General features: G+C 43.8%; 1 protein-coding gene across 1 annotated transcript; it reads left to right on the top strand.

The window, feature by feature from the left end:
• Positions 1-1,667: 1,667 nt before the first annotated feature.
• On the top strand, positions 1,668-17,813 carry MAB21L3 (mab-21 like 3; the record flags this gene model as incomplete). The annotated part of the gene is made up of 7 exons (XM_080613416.1): positions 1,668-1,715; positions 5,693-5,833; positions 7,893-7,964; positions 10,491-10,782; positions 13,627-13,808; positions 14,566-14,760; positions 17,580-17,813. The coding sequence occupies 7 exons, from the start codon at positions 1,668-1,670 to the stop codon at positions 17,811-17,813; spliced, it is 1,164 nt and encodes a 387-aa protein (XP_080469542.1).
• Positions 17,814-20,963: the final 3,150 nt, after the last annotated feature.

The following is a 20,963-nucleotide window of genomic DNA, read 5'->3' as shown; positions in this document are numbered from 1 at the left end:
AGAGGGGCTTTGGACAAGGGCCCTCAGGTGCAGGACAAGGGGAAAGGCTTTAACCTGACAGAGGGGAGATTGAGATGAGCTCTTAGGCAGAAGTTCTTCCCTGTGAGGGTGCTGAGGCGCTGGCACAGTGTCTCAGCAGTCCCTGCCCGTGGCAGGGGTTGGAACTAGATGAGCTATAAGGTCCCTTCCACTAGACCAGGTTGCTCAAAGCCCCTTCCAACCTGGCCTTGAAAACTGCCAGGGATGGCAAGATCTTCCTAACACATTGTTTCACTCACTTTCAGAACCTGCCTTCTGTCTGGCTTCCTTCCTGGCTCACACACACTGCTAGCCCCTCAAGTGAAAGATCGTAAAGTAAGTAAGAACTGAGCAAGCATGAGGTATGATTCCCTAAATATTGAGGGGCTCATCTTTTTTCAGTGCCCAAGTCTCATGGAAGCTGGTTTGAGAAGTAAATGCCTACACATCTTTGTGGAGTCCTCAAGTCCCTCCGGAAAAAGACGAAGGCAGATGCCTGGGAGACACAGAGAAAGGTTTGATTTGTAGATCCTGAGGAAGCAGATGCCCCGCAGGTATTCATGCTCTATTAACATCTCAGTATTTGACTGTTTATAAGGAACATCATGAAGGATAACTAGCAACAACAGTGCCTGCTCTGAGGTAGCACCCAGTGCCTGCCAAAGTGCTGTCTTTTGCCACCATCTGTAGAGGTAATAAATCAGTCAAGGGATGTCAAAGTTCAGTTTCCAGGAGGAAATAATGATTTTATTCACAAGTAGAGTGTGTCTTCCTTAATAAGGGACACTTAGCAGCATGGGATCTCATCTCTACGCTTTGTTGCTCCCTTCCATGTGCTGATGTACCCTTTTTTCTAATAGCCACCAGCCCTTGCTGGATCAATGGAGCCTGATCAATTGTTTTTCCCTCTGAACTATCCATATGGGGTTGTTAGCTGAGCTGCTGGCAGAAAACGAGACATGGCTGTTTACTGTAAAGAAAGCAAAGCAAACTACAGGAGGGGACAGGCTGCAGGATATTTACTGTCAATACAGCCAGAGAGAGAGAAGAGATATAAGGAGAGGGGAGCAGAGGGGAACAGAGGCTGCAGATTGCAACCCAAATAAATGATCTGAGTGTAAAAATACCCATGCAGTTTCAGACAGAAATTGTGGATGGATTGAAGTCAACAAGGGGTAGCTGAGAGTGCTTAACAAACGGTTTAGTGAAGGACTAGTGAAGCAAGGAAGTACTTGTGGCACAGAGAATAATGCTGCTGCTCACAAGTGTACTGAATCTGCAGTGCGATCAGAAAGGCACTTCCAGATCTGCCCTGAGACAGAGCAGTAGCTGGGATATTTCTGTGTGTGCCTGCATGCAAGACCCATCATTTAAAAGTAGTAAGAAGAATAATGATTGAACATGGAAAATAACATTTAGAGCTAGTTTTCCAAAGCAGCTGGATGTCACCATTGTAACTCAAACCACAATAAAAATACTTCCTTGCCTTCTCTCTCCTCTTCTTCTTCCACAGAGGAGTTAGGTGACCTGAGCTTTGCAGGGCAAGAAGGCTCTGAGCAGCTTGCTCTGAGTGCCCTTCTGCTTCCAGAGGCAGGTGAATGAGTGAAGAGTGATTTCACACTTTTGAGAGCAGAGAAGACCATCTTGCCATGAAACCATTCACAGATGAAGATGTAGAAATCTACATTCAGAGCAAGGTAAGGCTTTATCTGTCCAGATTTTCTGTCTCCCACACTAGGTGTTGATTCTGAAGGGTGCCAAACTTGACAGTTAGTTGCTCGCCTGCTGTCTTCATTTTAGAGGCAAGACTGAGTGAAGTTTCATGAGAGCTGCATTTCTAATGAGATTTCTAGGTTTCTCTGCAGCATGTTATCAGAGGTTTTAGTTGGTAACCTGATTCTTCAAGGTGCTTGTCCTCTTCTTTTTCAGATGTCCTGAATAGTTGCTTCTGATCTGGAATTCCAGATGTGAGACTAGTTGTAATTGCCAACATTTAATCTAGGAAAAAGTCCTTGCCTCTCTTCCTGTCCAGTGGGCTTGGCTTGACAGAAAGAAGACTGAAACTACACCAGGGGCTGCCTCTAAGAAAGATGTGTGTAAGAACTAGAGAGAGACAGATAATGTTAGAATTCACTCATCAGTCTGTCACCTCAGCTAAGGATACTTCTCTATAGTCCATGATTAAAATAACATATCTTATTAGCACATGCAGGCTGGAACTACATTTTCTATTTTATGAGCTATTCCAGCACTCTTTTTTTTTTTTCCATTATGAAATTAAGTCAAATGGAATAAAATCATCAATGGAAATATCTGTTTAATACGAGTAACTCAAAGTGAGCCATAACAGGCATGTTTCATCACAGTACTTTAGCTAGATCCTATTTTATATTCTGCCTTCCTCAACAAAATGCAAGATGCCAAAGTGAAAAGTAATTCCAGAGGGAAAACTGTAAGGCTTTCTTTTCTGCAAAGGAGGAAATATTCTGGTTCCATGAAGGGGCTTGTAAGAAAGGCTTGTTTTCTCTGTGGAAATGTTTTGGTGACAAGTAGGTATAATTCTGTGAGAACTTTCATTTCCAGCCATGTTGTGCTCCAGCAAATCATTCCATCAGAATCTGTTCAGTGAGGTATTATAGCGAACACTTCTCTGAAGGTTTATGAAGCAGAGCCACAAAGGAGGGAACAGAGGGAAGCCATGCACAGAAAGATGCTCATATGACAGCCATAAATACAGGGAACAGAAGCAGTGTGTAGTTAAGTGAGGCTCAGAGTTGCCAATGTTTTAGGTTTTACTGAAAGTCTGTTTTTTAGCAGCCCTCCAGCTCTGATGGATTCAGAGTTTGTGCCTGCTTCTGAGTCTCCTGTCCAAGTGAGGCTGTCTAACCTTCAGGTAGCCCTATTCAGCTTGGCAAATGCTGCCTGATTTTGAAAACAGGTCAAATTGATGCAACGAATCTCTGTGATACCAAAGACGTCTTCCTTAAGCCACTCAGCAAAGGGAAAATCTGAAGGAAAGTGCATATGGAGTGGATGTGACTGGGTAAATAAGAACAAACCCAAATGTTCTTAACAGTCCCCAGTCCTGCTTCCTTCCTCCATAATAAACACTTAAATGACCTTGTTGTTCCGGTTTTGTGCATTTGTTTTGGCCTGATAAAGAGAATAGTAGAAAGAGCCAGTAGGTATAGAAATGGCAGTCCCACAAAGAGCTTATTCTGTGTCTTCTACTAACATGTCTGTGCTGGTGCTAAAGATGTCTTAGATAAATTTTTTGGCTCTTCAGAAGCTGCATTCACTCAGTCATGTTCTGTCTTCTTTTGTGCCTTCCTTTCTGTAGGAAGGTTTTATCTTCCAATAGCATGATTAGAGAGCTAATTATGGGTAGCAACAGTTAACACCATCTGTCACATGCCCCTTTTTCTTATATCCCTGCCCCAGTTATGAGGAGTACATGCAGAAAGAGGTGTTCGGTGGCACTTCCTTAATCAGTTTTTGAGAGTATACAATCTCTTGAAGATTTCATGGCAACTGCTGTAGCCTGTAGGTGATGATGGCAAACTAAATGAGACCAGAATGGATTCTCCCAGGAAACTAGAGGTGGCAGAGAGCCCCTTAGAGAGAATATAACATGAGCAATGCATACAGAGGTGCTCTTAAATCTCCATTTGAGCTGACCCACAGTGATTGTTTACTTCCAACAGAAAAAGCTTCCTTTTTGTACCTAAAAGCTCCTAGAAGTGGACAACTTCCCTACCACTCATACCATTTTCTTGTTAGAGAAACCATTATGTATTTTGCTGAGCAAATCAAGCTTATTGGACTGCTTTAAGAAGTTACTGTTAACTTAGTTAACTAGAGGAGGAAGTATTCAAAATCCATTAATCTTCAAGTTCAGTGTTAGTCAATTGTTATTTGTTTGTTAATTGATCTTAAGCAAGCACTAGTCCTTTTCTACCATAGTATGGTCTTTGTTGTGAAGAAGTGAACCTACCTGTCACCTCCCAGGGCTGGGGGACGCATTTCAGCAAGCTTGAGTGTTCTGTCTGACAGATCAACTTTTGACAGAAAGGTGTCCAAAAGGACTTTTAATGAAGTGCTTGTCAATGGTATTTTCTAAAGGGAAGAGTGTTGTTTAGATGCTGAAGAAGAAGTTAAGCTAGCAAGACACAGGAGTTACGGAATAGGATCACAGAGTGGGTTAGAAGGGACGTTAAGGCTCATCTAGTTCCCTGCCCATAGCAAGGGGTTGGACACCTTCCACTAGACCAGGTTGCTCCAAGGCCCGTCCAACCTGGCCTTGAACACTGCCAGGGATAGGGCAGCCACAGCTTCTCTGGGCAACCTGTGCCAGCACCCTCACCAGATTGTAAAATATTTCTTCCTTATGTTTTTGCTTCCTTTTGCTTTGGTTTTTGATAATAATAAAAGACTGTAGTAATTATGTTTGACTGTGGCAGTTATGCTTGATCATTCACTTTAGCCAAGCTGTTAATGCTCTAATACTCTTGTTCCATACCTGCAAACAGCCCTATTGGGGTTTTAATTCTAGCTTCAGGTGGAGTTTCATTTTCTGATCTAGGTTTTTAAAACCTCCCATTTGTTTCTGAAACTCATTTTCTTGCCTGAAAACAATGAGATTTAGTAGAATATGGTGAGGAAAGAGGAAAAAACCCAACAAAACAAAAAGCAAACAAGAATAAATTAAAGCAAAAATTGAAACCGAATGAGATGGAGCATTAGGATGCAAAAAAGGACAGTAAACAGTCTTCCTATTTCACTCCACAGAGGTAGTTATGGATGGATAAATAATGATGAATATGCTAATGAAATTTAACACAAGTGGAATCTCCTTTTCACTTTGGCAAATGTATAAGGATCTTTGGGAAACATTTAAATGTCCTTTACTAACATGGTTCCTTCCTGTTCCTCCTGTTGAATCTCCTAGTTTGGATTTTCACCATGCCCTTATGCACCTTTTATTTCTCAGGTGTATGTGAAGGTTCAGATTCATCTCAACACCTAGTGAACAATGAGACCAGCTTTGGAAAGATACTTTCTCACTCTCTAGTAGACTTTCCTTTGAACTTCAGATATGAAGACAGTATGAATACTTTTAACATATAATGTAGGCATCTATCCTATGATTCTATGATCTAAATGTTCCCACATACACCCGCAACCTGACTAATGCACTCAGTATCTCTGATTCTAGAAGTCTTGTTAGCTCTTGGAATGGAACATATCCTGGATCTGAGAATGGCTAGTATATGCAGGGAAATACTTCATCTGCATCAAGCAGATAAAGAATGAGACGGTAGCTGGTTGATAGTGAATTTTCATGAAATGAATATGAAGAGTTCATGACATGAGATTTCATGTCATGAACTCTTTCCCTTCCATCCAATGGCATTGGCATGGAAATATCAATTAATGCTCAGCAGTCCTGAGTATTGGCCCTTGAGTGTTTACCAGATGATGTTTATCAGCTGATGTTTACCAGCTCTGTCTCATGGCAAATTGGTTGTTAACACACCAGTAACTGTAAGTTTTATTCCTAGTGCAGCACAGGCACAAATGTTCCAGGATGCGTTAAGTTGCTTGTCTCTGTTTCCAACTGGAGACAGGGACTGCAGTTACCTGTAATATAAAGTGTCTTTCTTGGAACTGACAGGTAGAACGGCGACATTATCTGGTTTCCAAAGCAGTGGAGGAGGTGCAGAAAATTATCCAGCAACTGACTGCAGAAATCAGCTATAAGGCCACACGTTTCCAGGCTATCTCCAACTCTGGCATTCACAATGAGAATATTAAGGTATGAATAAGAGCTCTAATACACTCTTTGGCAGCTTGTGGGAATCAGTAAGTGATTTCTCCATTGGATGTTTGTATGGACAGTTACCTCATCCAAAATGCCACTGTTCAGGTTGCACATTGATGGTTCTCTGTGAAGTTCTAGTGACCTGACTGGGTTATAGGCACTTACTCATGAACATCTTACAACTAGAGGAGCATCAGAGAGGGATGGGTAAATCAGGCAGTGCCTCTTTTTACAGCCCTTGCTTTTACAAAGAATGTCTATTGCCAAAGCTGTCAATCTGCAAACAGGAGCCAAAGCTCTTTGGGAGATGGAAAGAAAAACCTGTACAGCAGTAGCAGTAGAAGAAAAACCACTCATGTATGTCTTCCTGAGCTATGAGTCACATTTTTCACAGGTGGAAAACCTGTCAACCCACTAAAAAAAAGAGAGGGAAAAAAAATCCTTCTTCCTCTGTGAACATTAGAAAGCTCCTTCAGAGAAATATGGGTTTACTTAGTCATGGATCGAAAGTTCTTTTTCACTGGAAAGAAATATGCTGGTTAGTGGGAGAAGTTAAATGCCTCCCTGTTTTAGCCCATCAAATACCAAAATGATAATGTCCTGTCCCAGCTGTGACAGGAGAAGGCTGGTTATTTCTTGTGACTACTTAATGCAAGTGCAAGGATCTTAAGGTCTTTTCCAACTCTAACTATTCTGATTCTATGATATAAGAAACAATCATAGCAATGGCAATTTCAGATGCAAATGACCATTTTCATCTGAAAACCAGTTTACATACTCTTACTCTGTCAACTGTTGTGCTAAAATGTAGCTTGTTATGGATCAAAGCACAGCAAACATATAAAAGCATGAGGCAACTTTTGCAGCTGTCTAGGATGAAAAGGGAAGAGCTCTGTGTGTATGAAGCTGCTGGAAGGGTATGGAGGTAGAGGCAGGATATGATCATCTAGTCTGAAACATTGCTCTGGGGACAAACACATTCAGGTTTATATCTTTTCTGGAACTTGATGTATCCCAAGGCATCTGGTCCTGCCAATAGGAATGACCATAGTGACATAAAATGGTGCCACATCTTGGTTCATGTGTTCCTTAGTGCCACAGTTTGCCATCCACTTCTTATACTTAAACAAACCTGCTTAGCTAAAGAGGTCTAATAGGGCAAACAAAAACAATGAGATTTTGAGCAGTAATGCAGTATTATGGCAGGCCGACCTGAACAACTTCTGCTTAAAAGAAATCCTCAAAATGATTAAAAAGTGTCAGATTTGTTGTTCATCTGAACTCAGTGCTATAAATCTGTGGAAGTCACACTAGGAGGGCCTGGGAAACGGTCTTGTAGCTACGGAGCAACAAAGAATGGGTTAATGATCCGTTTTTTGGGTTGGGCTGTTCTGATTCAACAAAATAGGATCTTTAATATCATCGCTGATGTAACCTAGCAGAGACTTGCTTCAAGGGAAAGCCAATGTATTAACTTTTCTCTGTTTAATTTTGCAACATCTTTCTGTCAAATTTACAGTGACCTTTCAGAACGTTCTGCTTCTGGTTAAAAAGAATTAAGTTAACATGGTGAAGGGTCTAGATTTGTTGAGAAGCTACAAACTTCCTTCGAATATGCAGGGCTGGGTGAGGAATAGAAAGAAAAGTGGTTATAGTCAGTCAGTGTTTTTCTGTAACTTTGGAGACACAAAGTCAAAATCTTTAATAAAAAACTTGAAATAAAATTAAAATACAATATTTTTAAAACTTTAAAGTGTTTGTTTTAGTTGTGAACCATGAGTTTTGCGGCTGTCAACTTTGCAGGGCTGATGCAAAAGCTGTGGAGGCTTCAGTGAGCTGGAATGAGCAGTTTATTGTCCTGAGTAATTACTAGTACAACATTGCCCAAACGCATTGCCAAGTGTTTAACACTGTAATCACCGTGGGGGTGAGGGGGAGTGGATTTCCCTTTAACAAATAGGCTCGAAGGAAGCTTGCAGCTTTGCTCTGTGAATGAATGACCTGGCACATGCTTTCTCTCTGTTCTTCTTGTTTTCCTTTCTGCTTCTCTCAGGACCAGCCAGCTCTACTGGCCAAGTGGTCAGCTATGCTTCGGGGGAAGCGTCCATTCCACTCATCCATCCAGGTACAAAAGCTTCCTGGTGCCTGCAGGTCCCTGTGCCTGCTTCCTCCTTGCCCACCCTCTTCTTCACTCACCTAACTGATCCTCCCATGGCTATTTCATCTTCTCCGCAAGAGACTTGCTTTTTTGCTTTTGTTTTATTTCTGACCTAATACTTCTGTCTTCCTGGGATATCCTGGACAGGACTGCAAGAATGAGGCTGTATTTCATTTGCCCAGCATACTGCAGGCAGGTTTTTAATACAGCAGAATTGGTCCTAAGTTACACACCCCAGAATGTGAGACTTTTGTTCAAGCCTGTGACTTGCTGGGGCCCGTGGTCTGCACATGGCATGTAAGACCATTGTGTGACAGAACATAGGTGTGAGACTGGGATTTGTTCACACCAAGAGGACACCGGCTGCCCAGCCTTGTGATTTCTGGTGTTTCCTGGTAAGCCCCATGTGGAGGAGCCTTGTGACTCATGGAACACCTGCAGATCTTCCCTTTAAAATCTGTTGGGTGCCAGTTCATGCAAAGCAGCATGTTGGTGTGAGAAGGAATAGTGGTTTTATCTGCAAATGTGGCCAAGGCAGTGAGATGAGCAGCAGGTGTATGACAGCCACTATGTTTTCCCTTATGGAGCCTAGCACTTTGTTCCTGAGCTGCTCATGGATTTCTCAGCCCCACCAAACCTACTTGTGCATGTCAGCCTGGTCTACATTGTCATTCTCCCAGTACCATCCTGCCTTTAGGTGGTTCACATTTGACAAAAGAAGGGCTTTTTCATGTTTCCTTTGTTGTTTCTGTGCTTCTTGCTGGCCATCTTTTGTATGTTCAATCCACTGCCAAGGAGCAAAGAAGACCAGCTGCTCCCTGTGGGCAAGGGAGCCAGGAGGTGAGAATGATAACATGGGAGCACCTAACACCATGGTCCCCAAGCAAGGCAGAACTAGAGAGGGTAGCTGGGGTGAGCCAGGAGTATGGATTGTCAGGCAGATCTGTGCTGATAAGGCAGGCCTGAGGTGAGGTCAGGCCAGGAGCACTCATTGGGGTCAGGATCAAGCTCAATGGTGGTAACCAGGGTCAGATGCAGTCTATTGACACCAGACAAATCCATAGTGGTCAAGTAGGTCTGAGGCTTCAGACCTACCTTCCCTTCAGGCTGCAAAGGCAGCCTGCAGGTAGGACAACAAGGTCTATGGCCAGATTATGGCAGGCATAGCTGTCACACAATTGGAGACTACCACTCCTATGACATAGCCTGGGGCTGAGCTGAAATGAGAGTCATTTCAGCTCAGAGGCAGAAGGTGTGAGTAGAAGTCTCAGAAAGGCTACTTAGGGTCACTAAAGCCTGTTAGTGCCCTCAAGTAATGGCACTGGTACCTCTGTGGTAATATTTTAACTCAGCTGAGCTACCAGAATGCTTTGGTTTATTACAGGAGAGTGACAAAGTGTTCACCTCTGGTGTACCCACCTTGCAGCAACAACTGTCACTTCACATCCTGCTCATGCAGCAGTTTCACTTAATTAATGTCAATGTAAGTTATGCTCAGCAGCAAGTGGAGATGAAAAGCTTCAGTCAAAACAGTAAAAAGCTGAAGGAGTTTGGACACCCTCTCTGGAGCCACAGTTGTCAGATGGTTCCAAACTAGTGTTTGGAGATGTTTGGCTGTGTCCTGGATCAGTGTGAGGTTTCATGGTATTTGTGTCACCTTATTCACTCTTTGCAAATACTGCTTCAGCACTGGTTTCACTGCAAAATGGTGATTCCCAAAGTGAGGTCAATTAACTGGCTTGCAAACAAGCCTATTTGAGGGTTTTCCTTTGGTTACCATTTCCATTCTTGCACTGTTTGTGGCTGCCACTCACCAGGAGATTGTTTCATACTGTAGCTAGCTGAGACCTGGGTTTATTTCTGAGTGCTATTGCCCACGGAGGCTCAGGTGTGTCACTTGCCTCACATCTCTGTCTCTTAAAGGACAGCCATACATAGGCAAACACTTCTAAAATGAATGGGCCATACGCTTATTTTCTGATGCCTGTAGTGGACTTTGAAAGAGATCAGAAAAGTGCACTTCTTGCCATAGTTATTATTGCTGTTGAGATCTAGGTTTATCTCTAGTAACAGTTCTGAGGCAGTAATTTGCACTATTTCATTTCCCTTTGATAGATCTCAAAAAATGCTCTCTGATGATTGCCTTGGAAGCTGCTAGTTATTACATCTCATGCAACTGCAAACTAGGAATAACAAGGAATGGGGGAAACCATGACAGGTGTGGTGACAAACCAGTGCACTCTCATCTTTTATGGGCCATAGCTGTCACATCAGACCCCTAAGACAATTTCATTTTAGTCTGTGTACCTCCAAATAACCCTCAGACAGGCACAGAACAGGTCCTGGCTGTATTCAACTGCTCCCATCATACCATGGCTTTTCCATCTCTCCAAAGCCCCAGTTTTGCCTATTACTTCCTTAAGCCTCTTTCACTTACTTCAGGCTTATGGATTTGCCCTTGTTTCCTCTCTCAATGTCTCTGCACTCTCCTAGGTCTTAGCACCCAGCCAGTTCCTCATCACAGTTCCTCTGCGTGGCCTGACCGGGTACAGGGAATGCCAGGTACGGCGCTGGCGTTATTACACCGTGCATGGAGCCAAGCTCCTCTCCTCCGTGCGGGACCCTGAGGAACTGCATCAATGGCTGGAGGTGGAGCAGTTCTCCAAAAGCCTTCAGCAGTGGCATGAAACGGATGTGAACATCGAAGGTGATCTGGTTCCAGCCAAAGTCCTTGTCGTCTTCCGGGAGCTGGTGGAGAAGTCAATTATCTCCTGTAACCTCTCCAGTGAGTTTAGTGGGAACAGGTATAAGGGGAACTAGATGACTTCCGCGCTGATAGAGGGAAACCATCACACCCACAGTGTTTGTTTGGCTCACATGATCAGAAGTCAAGAAACATTAAACCCCTACAAAATAAGGGAGCAGTGATGTATATCTAGACCCACACTGAAGATAGAATTAAGTGATTCTTGGACTCTTCATACCCAAGTTGTTGCAACTTTCTTAGGAATGTGGGTATAGTCTCCAGCAACACCACCCTCATGGTTCAACCATGATGCAGCCCAGATTTTCAGAACAGCAAGGAATTTGTTTAGGAAAAATCTTTTTCTACTACAGCACCTTCAATATATCTAGACTATCAAGAAAGATAGTATAGGAAAATTGGATACAGGGAAGACGCGTAAGTCTGAGGAGAAAGTGTCTGAAGATGTGCATAGGGCAGATAGTGCTCTGGGGAAACCTTAGCTGTCCATAGCCTTCCAGCATAGGGTTGTGGGAACTAAGTAGAAGGATTTCTACTTAAGCAAAATCTATTGGACAAGCACTCTTTTCCTTAGTGTCCAAGTTACTCCAGTCCTGTTCAGCAGAACTGGACTTGGGAAGTTTGCTTTCAGTAGTGGTGCTGATCCCTTTGTGAGCAATCTTGTTTATTTTGTATATGTATATTGAGCAATCTTGTGCCTGTTTATTTCCTCTGGCTATTTAGAGTGGAAGTGTTGATAACTGCCATAATGCAATCAGCAGTGCATGCAGCATGCCTTCTTAGCTGCAACATCTCTAGCTGATGCTGTCTGAACAGTGATCCTCATGCTAAATTCTTAGCATGCTAGAGGCATGTTATAGACTTCAGCTAATTTGGCTTGGTCCAACCTAAATAGTCTATGTCCACTTTTTGCATAAGGATACTATGACATGATCAAATCCAGACTGTGGTGCCTCTTCTCACAGCACATTTCCAGGATGACTTTACCTATCAGCAGCCTAATATGAGTCTACTGTATTCCAGAGAAATAGGAGCCATTACTACTAATCTGATTGAACTCTGAATTTTACTTGCAGGAGAAAACAAGTTAAAGTCAAGCTCAGCTTAGATCACTGCATTCTTCCAGGGAATGCTTGTTCTCATAGAAATGGTTAGGTGGATGGAAATGAAATGTCACAATTGAGGCCCACAGGGAAGACCAGGTGGAATGGGCTTGCATCTGAGACTCTACCTATGTGAAAGTCATAGTGTTGAAGTGAAAACCTGACATTGTGTTCAGCAGCAGTACATCAAGTTGTGGAGCCAGAAGAGTTACTTCCAAGGGACTCAGTGAGTGATGATTCTGATGCCTCTTTCTGTAAGGCCAGCTGAAAGGAGATAGGCTAAGATGAAGTCAGGAGGAGTCATTGCTATTTTTGTTTGTTTCTGTGAAAAATGAATTTCCTCCATCCCACAGTACAGGAAAAGATACACAAAAGATTCCCCTGATTTCATTGCTTCCCTGTTTTTAAGTCTTTGAGCACCAGCAGAACCAGTTTTTGAGGTGTGTCACTTTTCATTGGTGGAAAAACAGGCAACACAATTGCAATGGTTTTGGAAATGCTGTGAACATATTTACATGCTGACACAGTGGTTGCTCTAATCCCTTTAAGCTGCTACGGACCCCTGCTGAGGGCTTGGGAGCAGAACAGTTCCTGTTTTGGTGCCAGGCTTGGCTCAGCAGGGAAATAATATGCAGGTTTTACTGCGGGTAATAAAGTTCTGGTTGGGATGGACTCCACTGCTTAGAAGGTAATTTACCCCTGTGCTTTCTGGGTGAGATGCTAAATCACTACTGGGAGTAGGCAGGTATCTCCTCTGTAAGGGCAGAAAGGTTGCCATCCCAAATGGTCATCACTGTCCCTTCAAGTCTGTTGTGTGGGCTTCTTCTCCTTAGCCCATGCCAGTCAAAATGAGGTGGATTAACATGCTACTATTTAAACTGGTTATAGTAAATGTGCTCTGACTTTTACTTCAGTGGGTTAGAGCGCGATCACACAATTGGCTCAGATGGCAAAGCTGAAGGAACAGTGACCCTGCAAGAATGACAGGGAAAGCTGGGAACAGAAACTTCTTCCAGGGACTCAGCTGGACCAACAGGAGACATCTCACTAAGAAGTCCATTAGTTGCAGCTTTCATTCCTTTCTGCTCTTTTAGAGCATGTTCCTGGAGATGAGCCACTTTCACCAAGGAAACTTCTTTCCTCCATACCACCATGGAACAAACTCTTTCTGACACTCAGCAGTCCCAGTGAGACAAGCAGCCCTTTTTTTTATGACTCCTCAGCACAATGGGCCATAAATTCTGGCAAGTTCTTGTCTTTTGCGCAAATGCATCTCCAGAAATAAAACTTACAGATACCCCACAAAACATTCTGAATGACCAGCAAGGGTAAGTCATTGGGACTGATTACAGATTTTCTGAGGCAATAAGGACATCTTTAGATATGAACCGTTCATCTGGTCCCCTCTAATCTGCAGTAATCTCCTTGTACTGTACTATTAGAAATGTTAGGTTGCACCAGTTGTTTATCTGTATTTTTAGGAAGCTGGTTCTAGGATTTAAGAGGACCCACAGCAGAAAATAAAGCATGGTAACTGAGTGTAAAGCTGAGAACTCCATCATTCCTTCATCTTCTTGTTCTTGTTCCCCAGGGGAGATGGGTAGATTTAGGTAATAAGTTTTTCCTTGTGTTCTGCTTATGGCATTGGAGAGAAAGTGCTCAAACAGACCAACAGAACTGCAAGGCCCTAGACAGCCTTTTGCTTGGCTTGTAGAAAAGGATCTTTTAATCTTTATTATCTTCTCTTGCTGTTCCTTCATAGGTAAAGTGACAATGCTGGAGAGCTTTGGCTCAGGGATCCGAGTGGCTGTGGAGACATCAGAATCCCAGGTTGAGGTGGAGCTGGTCCCTGCTGTGGAGATTCCAACTTGCTGGCCTGAGAAAGCCCGGTGGCCTCGTTGCCTTAAGCGTTGGCCTTCCCAGGAAAAAGTGCAGTGTGTCAAGGTGAGCAGTGTAAAAACACCATTAGCTGTATGCCAGAATATACATCACAAGTGTGTGACAGTGGTTTCCCAGATGAAGGACTGCATGGTGATGGTGGGCAACAGCATGGTTGGAAGGTGTATTCTCTAGAGAAGTGACATTTCAAAGTATTCTGTCAGGGACTTTTCCCCCTGTTACAGTGGTGAATTCTATGGAAACAAAACTGAGTTAACGGATGGGTCTCTCGTACACAGCTCTGCCTGCATACCTCAGCACTGACATGCATCATTCTTGCTGCTCTGCTCTGTCTCATGTAAGCCTTCTGCAAATGAGCTGCTATCTTACAGTTTTCCCTCCAGCCTAATCCCATCTTTACCTACAATGTTCATGGCTGGATTCTGGCACTCCAGCTCAGCCCTGTTGCCGTGTTCATGCAGTTCCCATTCTACCTTCTAGTCCTGCTCCCTTCTCATGCATGACCTGCTGTTCCATGGCAAAGTGTCCTCAGAGCTGCACCTCTGCTTTAGTAGCCTCGCTAGTACTGTACCTGGTGGTTCTAGAGCTGGATCTCCTCAGAGCAACTGATATCACACAAGGAAAGAAAACACATTGCATGTTTGTTCGACTAAGAATTAGGATGGGAGCATGACTCCTGTTTGCTAAACCTGTCTTAGAATAAGCTTTGAGAGATGTCACACATCCTTTTCATAACATCCCTCTGCATTGCTCAGAGAAGTCTGCTTCTGATCTAGTAACACACTTCCCCTTTCATCCACAGTCACTTGGTTTTGACCTTTTGGCCCGCTCCAATTACCACTGGCAGCTGTGCTTCTCCCGTGCTGAGCGTATGCTCATGGAAGGACTTGATGAAGATGGTGGTTGTCGCATGAAGTGCTTCAGGGTCATGAGGCAGATGAAGGAAGATGTCTGGTGTGCTGGTAATAAGCCTATCATCACAGCTTATCACCTGCAGGTAGGCATCACCGTGATACCAAGATACAGCCTTTGTATCTGTTGCAGTGGCTTCCATCCAGTAATGTCAAAATATCATAGCATAAATCACTGTAGTGTCTATGTAACTTCTAAGGTAACTGTCAAAACTGCACTACCATTTCATTGCTTTACAGTGGCAAGATGAACAGTAAGTATAGGTTTCAGACTTCAACAGGAAACAAGTCTGTAGGAACATTGTGACTGCAGCACATATATAATATTAGAGTTGAGGCCCCTGCTGTTTTGACTTCACATAGGCATTGTAACTTTGTCTTTAAGTGCATGGTTACCTCCTGCTTCTTGACTAACCCAGCCATTCATGTCTGTCCGTCTGCCTGGAGGAAAATCGTGCATTTGTCTTTGTGGGTATGCAGCAAACAGAACTCTCTTAGGTGAGCATTATTTCATGAATGAGATGCAAGCTACAGTTCTGGTGCTGTTTCACCTGGGGTGGGAAAGGAAGAAAGAAGTAAAGAGGTGGTAGTAGCATCCTCCCCACACGTACTTCAGGGTTCAAGATGGCTTCAAATAACATTTGTAAAGAAGAGATAGAAGGCTCTACTATGGCTGTGTCTCCACATCTGACAGCTGCAGACACTGATGGACCACAGGCAGCACCATTTATCAGACAACAAAGCAGTCCTCTTTTCTGGGCCTCCATCCTCCTGGAGCTGCCAGGGAGAGGCTGTTCTCCTACCTTAAAGCCTCAAGCCACCAGGATTCCACATTACTGATTTTTTGGTGTCCAAAACCAGATACACCAGCAAGATCTCTCCTAAAGTAAAGTTTGCAACCATCAGATGCTATTATAGTCATGGGACTAATGTAAGTCAAGACGGACTCAAAAAAGGAGTTGGCAAGGCTGGTTATAGCTTAGCAGAACATAAAACTTCTTGGTGCTTGTAAGAACAACCTGGTGGAAAAGCTGTCACAGATAAAAGGAGGAAGTGGAAAACCATTTAAGCATTAGTAATGATTTCTTTCTCTGGCTGAGGAAGAAAAGGTGCAGGAAGTGCTGTTGTACGGACTCTTGATCAAAATAAAAAAGCTCTTTAGAAGCTCTTCAGTTCTTTACTGTAACTGCACTTCAGGCTTTTACTGCAAAGGATTGGTTTTCCAGACAAAAAGAATGCTTCAACATTACTTATATTAATAAATAAATAAAACCAAGAGAGAAACAGTCAGTAGATAAACCAGCAGTTGAGCAGAGGCTTAGAGTTAGCTTTCTTCACACTATGAGGTTTCCCCTGCCAGAGGTATCCACCAATTATGACTAAGCAAGGCTCCATACGAAAAAATCCCTCTATGGCAGAGGAAAGCCTTGCTCCAGAAGCTGTGAAAGCCTTAGAGGACCAAGTAAGCACACTCATTATGCTCACCTCCATAGGAATGAAGTTCAGTGCCTGGAAGTTTGAAGAGACCTAGGTGCCTTTTGAAAGACAACTCTATGCTTCCAGTAGACAGCCAGCAGTTAGGGATGGTTCAATAAATGTTGGGGGTAGAATTGGCATCTGACTTGAAAATCAGTACTATTTTCCTTGCCTCCAGAAACTTAATTGTAACTACTGTCCATGGATCATGCTGGAGTAGTTTTAGTGTGACAAAAGGCTCTGCAAGTCTCCAAGGAGTAGCTTTCGCTGAGTTCCAGCTCAAATGCCTCGCTATGTCTTTTGTTCCCTGGCAGCATTTAAAAAGAGTCTTTATGGTTATTGCAGCTGTGAACACGAAATTGTTCACATTGGATAAGGTGTCTGAGAAGAAATCTTTCAGCAGTACAACTATGGCAATGCCTATTGGAGGAAAAAGCCCAACCCAGGCAATCCAGAAGAGTGTGGGTTATTTTGAACAAATTCTCTGAAGAAACAAGAGTTGAAGGCTGTAGTTTGGCCATATCTTATAATGTCTATGGGTCTCTTGGGGTCATTGAATCTGCAAAATTAAATTGGGATTCAGAGGACAGTGAGGAACTTAGCAGAATTATTGAACCCACTTTATACTTTACAAACTGAGTTGCGGTTGACCAAGGGTCAGTATGACTTTTTTGGTACAGTAAGTGTAAGTACCTTGAGAAAATTCTTCTCAGTCAGGAGAGTCTGAAAAATGCAATGTGGGCAGTGTAAAAATAATACTTTAAGAGCAATCATCAAATGCATTTTGTTATTTGAGCTATGGATTTCTCAAATGCAAAATTCAATATAATAAGCTTGGGGGAATAGAACATAGCACATGCTGTAAGTACCATAGGTCAGAAAAAATGAGGCTGCACTTGACCAGAAAGCATACCCTGCACCTGCAATAGTTGATTGGAGTCTCAGTCTGTTTGGGATGCAGATCTGTGCACATCTTCAGCACAAATAGGGCTGAAGCTGGCAAATAATTATGTTAATCTGATTGTTTTTCTCTCCCTCCTTGCACTGACTGGCTTCTACATAGGTATAATGAGCTATTTTCTACAGCCTAGCAGGCCTGGCATTTATACAGAGGTTACTGCTGGAGGATGGCAAATAGGCTACGATTATTTTAGGAAGACCATTTTCCTTGGGCTCCTGGCCCAGTCAGTGGAGAGGGGCTCCTCTGAGAGAGATCCTAACCAGGCACATCAGAGCTGCTTCGCCTGATTCCTAGAGAAGGCTTTAGTTGTGATCCGTGTCGCAGAAATGTTAACAGGGGGAGATAGCAGTGTGAGTCTCTGATTTCCAAGGCTGTCAGCCATTTACTAGCACTAAAAGTGCCTCAGTAAGCTGTGTGAGCCCTCAACAGAACCTCTAACACCTCTTCTCTCCCATCTGCTTCTTGCAGACAGTGCTATTCTGGACGTGTGAAAAATACCCACGCACCAAGGATTGGCGCTGCTTCCCTGAAGCCTTTCTGAGGCTGGTACAGAAGCTGCACAAGTGTGTAAGCCAGCACTTCCTCAAGCATTATTTTCTCAAGAACACCAATCTGCTCAAATATGCCAACACCAGTGACCTGGACGTGGTGGCCAGCAGGCTCACAGTCTTCTTGGAGAACCCTGTCTTTTGTCTGGACTAAGGCTGGAAAAGGTCTCCTTGCTCCTGTTGTGAGCCAATCCCCCAGCTTCTTTCCCAGTCTGTGGCTGTTCTTCGTGTCCTTCCAGTAGATGCTGCAGCTGGCTTTGTAAGGCAGTTGGCACATGCAGTGTGAAAAAGAAGTGTCAAGCTGGCAGCAGTGGGTGGTGAAAACTGAAGGGAGGTATCACTTGATGCCCAGCTGATCTAATTTGCTTTCGATAGTGACAGCCTGCCTGGAAGCCACAGCCAGTGGAGCCCAACTTTCTGTGTCAGTCAGAGCAGGCAACTGCCTTGTTCTGTGTCTCTAAGTCTTGTGGCACCTAAGCAGAAAGATGGTGCAAAGAACTCTAGCTCTGCTGCCTACCGGATGTGTAACCTGGCGCATTGCTGCCTGTCCCTTTCTCACAAGGACAGCGGGTTTAGTTCCCTGCTTACCTCACAGGCCAGCTCTGCAGAATTGCAGAGGAACATTTCTGAAGTGTACTGAAGCTGGAAGCTTTCTCCAAGGCACTTCGATGCCTCCATCTCCAATTCAATGGGATCCTGCTCCAGTAGGAAGATAACAGTGCTGCTAGCCTTGAATAGCTCAAGGGAGGCAAGAAGAGGAACAGTGGTTTTTTGCCTCCTCCTAGTTTTTCTCTCCTCCACTTCCATTTGTCTTCCAGTTGCTTCAAAGATGTTTTCTTCATGTTTGCCTTTGCCAGCTGTGTTACTGCCATACAACCAGGGGGCTTTGCCAGAGCAGATTTCACTCCCACCCCTGGCTCCATCCATTAACCTGGGAGAGGAGAGGTCTTTCCTTAGTTGTTAGCACCCATGTTATCTGGGGTGGTGTACAGGAGGATATTTTTCACAGGCTGTTTGCTCCAACCCCCTTGTGCTTTTAATATTCTGGATGTTTAAAAAGAAAATAATTTTTAGTGTTTCAAAAGAAGAGAGTTCTAGGATGAGTATAAAGGATGTTGGTTTTAATGCTATTAAACCACTAAAACTAAACCAAATTGGGGTTTTCTTTCTTACACCAGCACAGGAAAGTAAGTAATTATGTCCTTCGCCCTGAGAGGTGCAGAGATAGGGTTTACAGCCCATACTCCAGAGAGCTGCTGCAGTGGATGGGCTGTAAGTTGACCATCCACGGTACAGCGTCTCCCCCTTGTGTCAAATCGTGGTCTCACCACGCATTTTTAGCACAGCCTCTGCTTTCTGGCTTGATTTTGTACGCGGGAGTGTCTTCACAAGTCCATGGGAATCCATGGGACCTTATGGGATTCACCCTAGAACTGAAGGAGAAGCTACAGCAGGATCCCTCTCGATCATCCACCAAAGGTCTTAGGAATATAGGAAGATCCCTGCTGACTGGAAGCTAGGCAGTGTTACTTCAATCTACAATCAGTGTGTGAGGGAAGAACCCAGGGAACTGTAGAGCTGTTAGTGTAACCTCAGTTCCTCGAAAAATTATGGAGAAGACTATACTGGGTGCTACTGAAGTGCCTTTAAAGAACAATGCAATCATTAGTCAGCATGGGTTCCCAAAGGTAAAGTCCTATTTAACTGATTGGATAACCTACAATAAGGTCATCCCCCTAGGGAGTGAAGGGAAGGTAGTGGATGGAGTTTTTCTGGATTTTAGTAAGGCTTTTGATGCTGTCCCTCACAGCACGCTTCTGGACAAGTTGCCCAACTGTGGGATGAGCTGGTTCACGGTGTGCTGGGTGAAGAACTGGCTGAAAGGCAGAGCTCAAATGGCTGTAGTGAATGGAGCTACATCTGGCTAGTGACCAGTAGTATTCCTCGGGGCTCAGTTCTAGGGCCAGTGCTGTTCAATGTATTCATCAATGATGTGGATTCAAGAGTTGAATGCACCATTAGCAAGTTTGCTGATGATACCAAACTGGGAGGTGCTGTTGACTCTCTTGAGGGACAAGAGGCCTTGCAGAGGGATCTAGATAGACTGGAGCATTGGAAAATGATTAATGAAATCAATTATAGTTCATTTAATGGGATGAAATTTAACAAATCCAAATGCCAGATCCTGCAGCTGGAATGGAGTAGCACTGGGCACAAGTACAAACTGAGAGAGGGGTGGCTGGAGAGCATGTCCTGTGAGGAGAAAACATGAGAATGGTTCAGAGCTGCACCGAGGAAGTTTAGACTTCACATTAGGAAGTATGAAGAGACAACCCAAAGGGTGGTCAGGCACTGAATAGGCTTCCTAGAGAAGTGGTTGATGCCCGAAGCCTGTCAGCCTTTAAAAGGTATTTGGACAATGCCCTCAATAACGTGCTTTAACTTGGTCAGCCCTGAATTGGTGAGGCAGTTTGACTACCTGATCACTGTAGGTCCCTTCCAACTGGAATAGTCTAGTCAATTCTATTTTCTTCCTCACCCCAACTGTGTGGTTGTTCTTCTAGAAGTCTCCTTTACCCGATCCCAGTGTGCAGACCTAACCCTACCATGAAACCAGCACCCTCTTTGCTCAGAACCTGGGCATGCCCTCCAAGTTGTCTTTCTATATGGGTAACCACATTGTGTAAAACTGTTTTGAACCTGTAACTTCACTTGCTAAACCTTTGTTCTCCAGGGTCATTTCTAAATGGGGCACAAGTGGCAGCTTTGTGATGACACTGTCCCTTAAATCATGGTCTTCCTGTTCCAGGTGAGCAGAGCTGTTTTGGTAAAGAACAAAGAGATGTCGATCTGCTGAGCAGATCCAGGCAGCTGTGACAGTGAAGTAGTGTCTCTTGTTTTGCCTTGGTTTTGTCTTGTGGTTGAAAGGCTAGCTTCTGAAGCTGGAGAAGGGCAAAAGCAGATTGAGAGGACAGTGAAAAATGTTCAAAGCTCTTAATCCTAAGTTTGATATTTTACTGCTCTGACGCATCATCCATTTGGAATTTAATTATGGCTGTTAACGAACTTATATCCCTTTGTAGCCAGGGGGGAAGTGTTTTGGTGGTGATATCTTAACTTGGCTGCAGCTGCATATCTGAGTCCTCATTTGCTGTGGTTCACAGCCTTTCATGAAGCGAAATCATGGGCATGCACTGCCTACTGTGGAGTCACGAGGTGGAAGGTGCTGCTCTGCCAGGGCAGCAGCCTCTCACAGCCAGGAATGAATCAGCAAAGCCAGTAAGTAAGCATGGAATGATGGGTC

This window comes from Psittacula echo, assembly GCF_963264785.1.
Source record: "Psittacula echo genome assembly, chromosome: 3".
Lineage (NCBI taxonomy): Eukaryota > Metazoa > Chordata > Aves > Psittaciformes > Psittacidae > Psittacula > Psittacula echo.
This window is presented reverse-complemented; position numbering and strand designations above follow the sequence as displayed.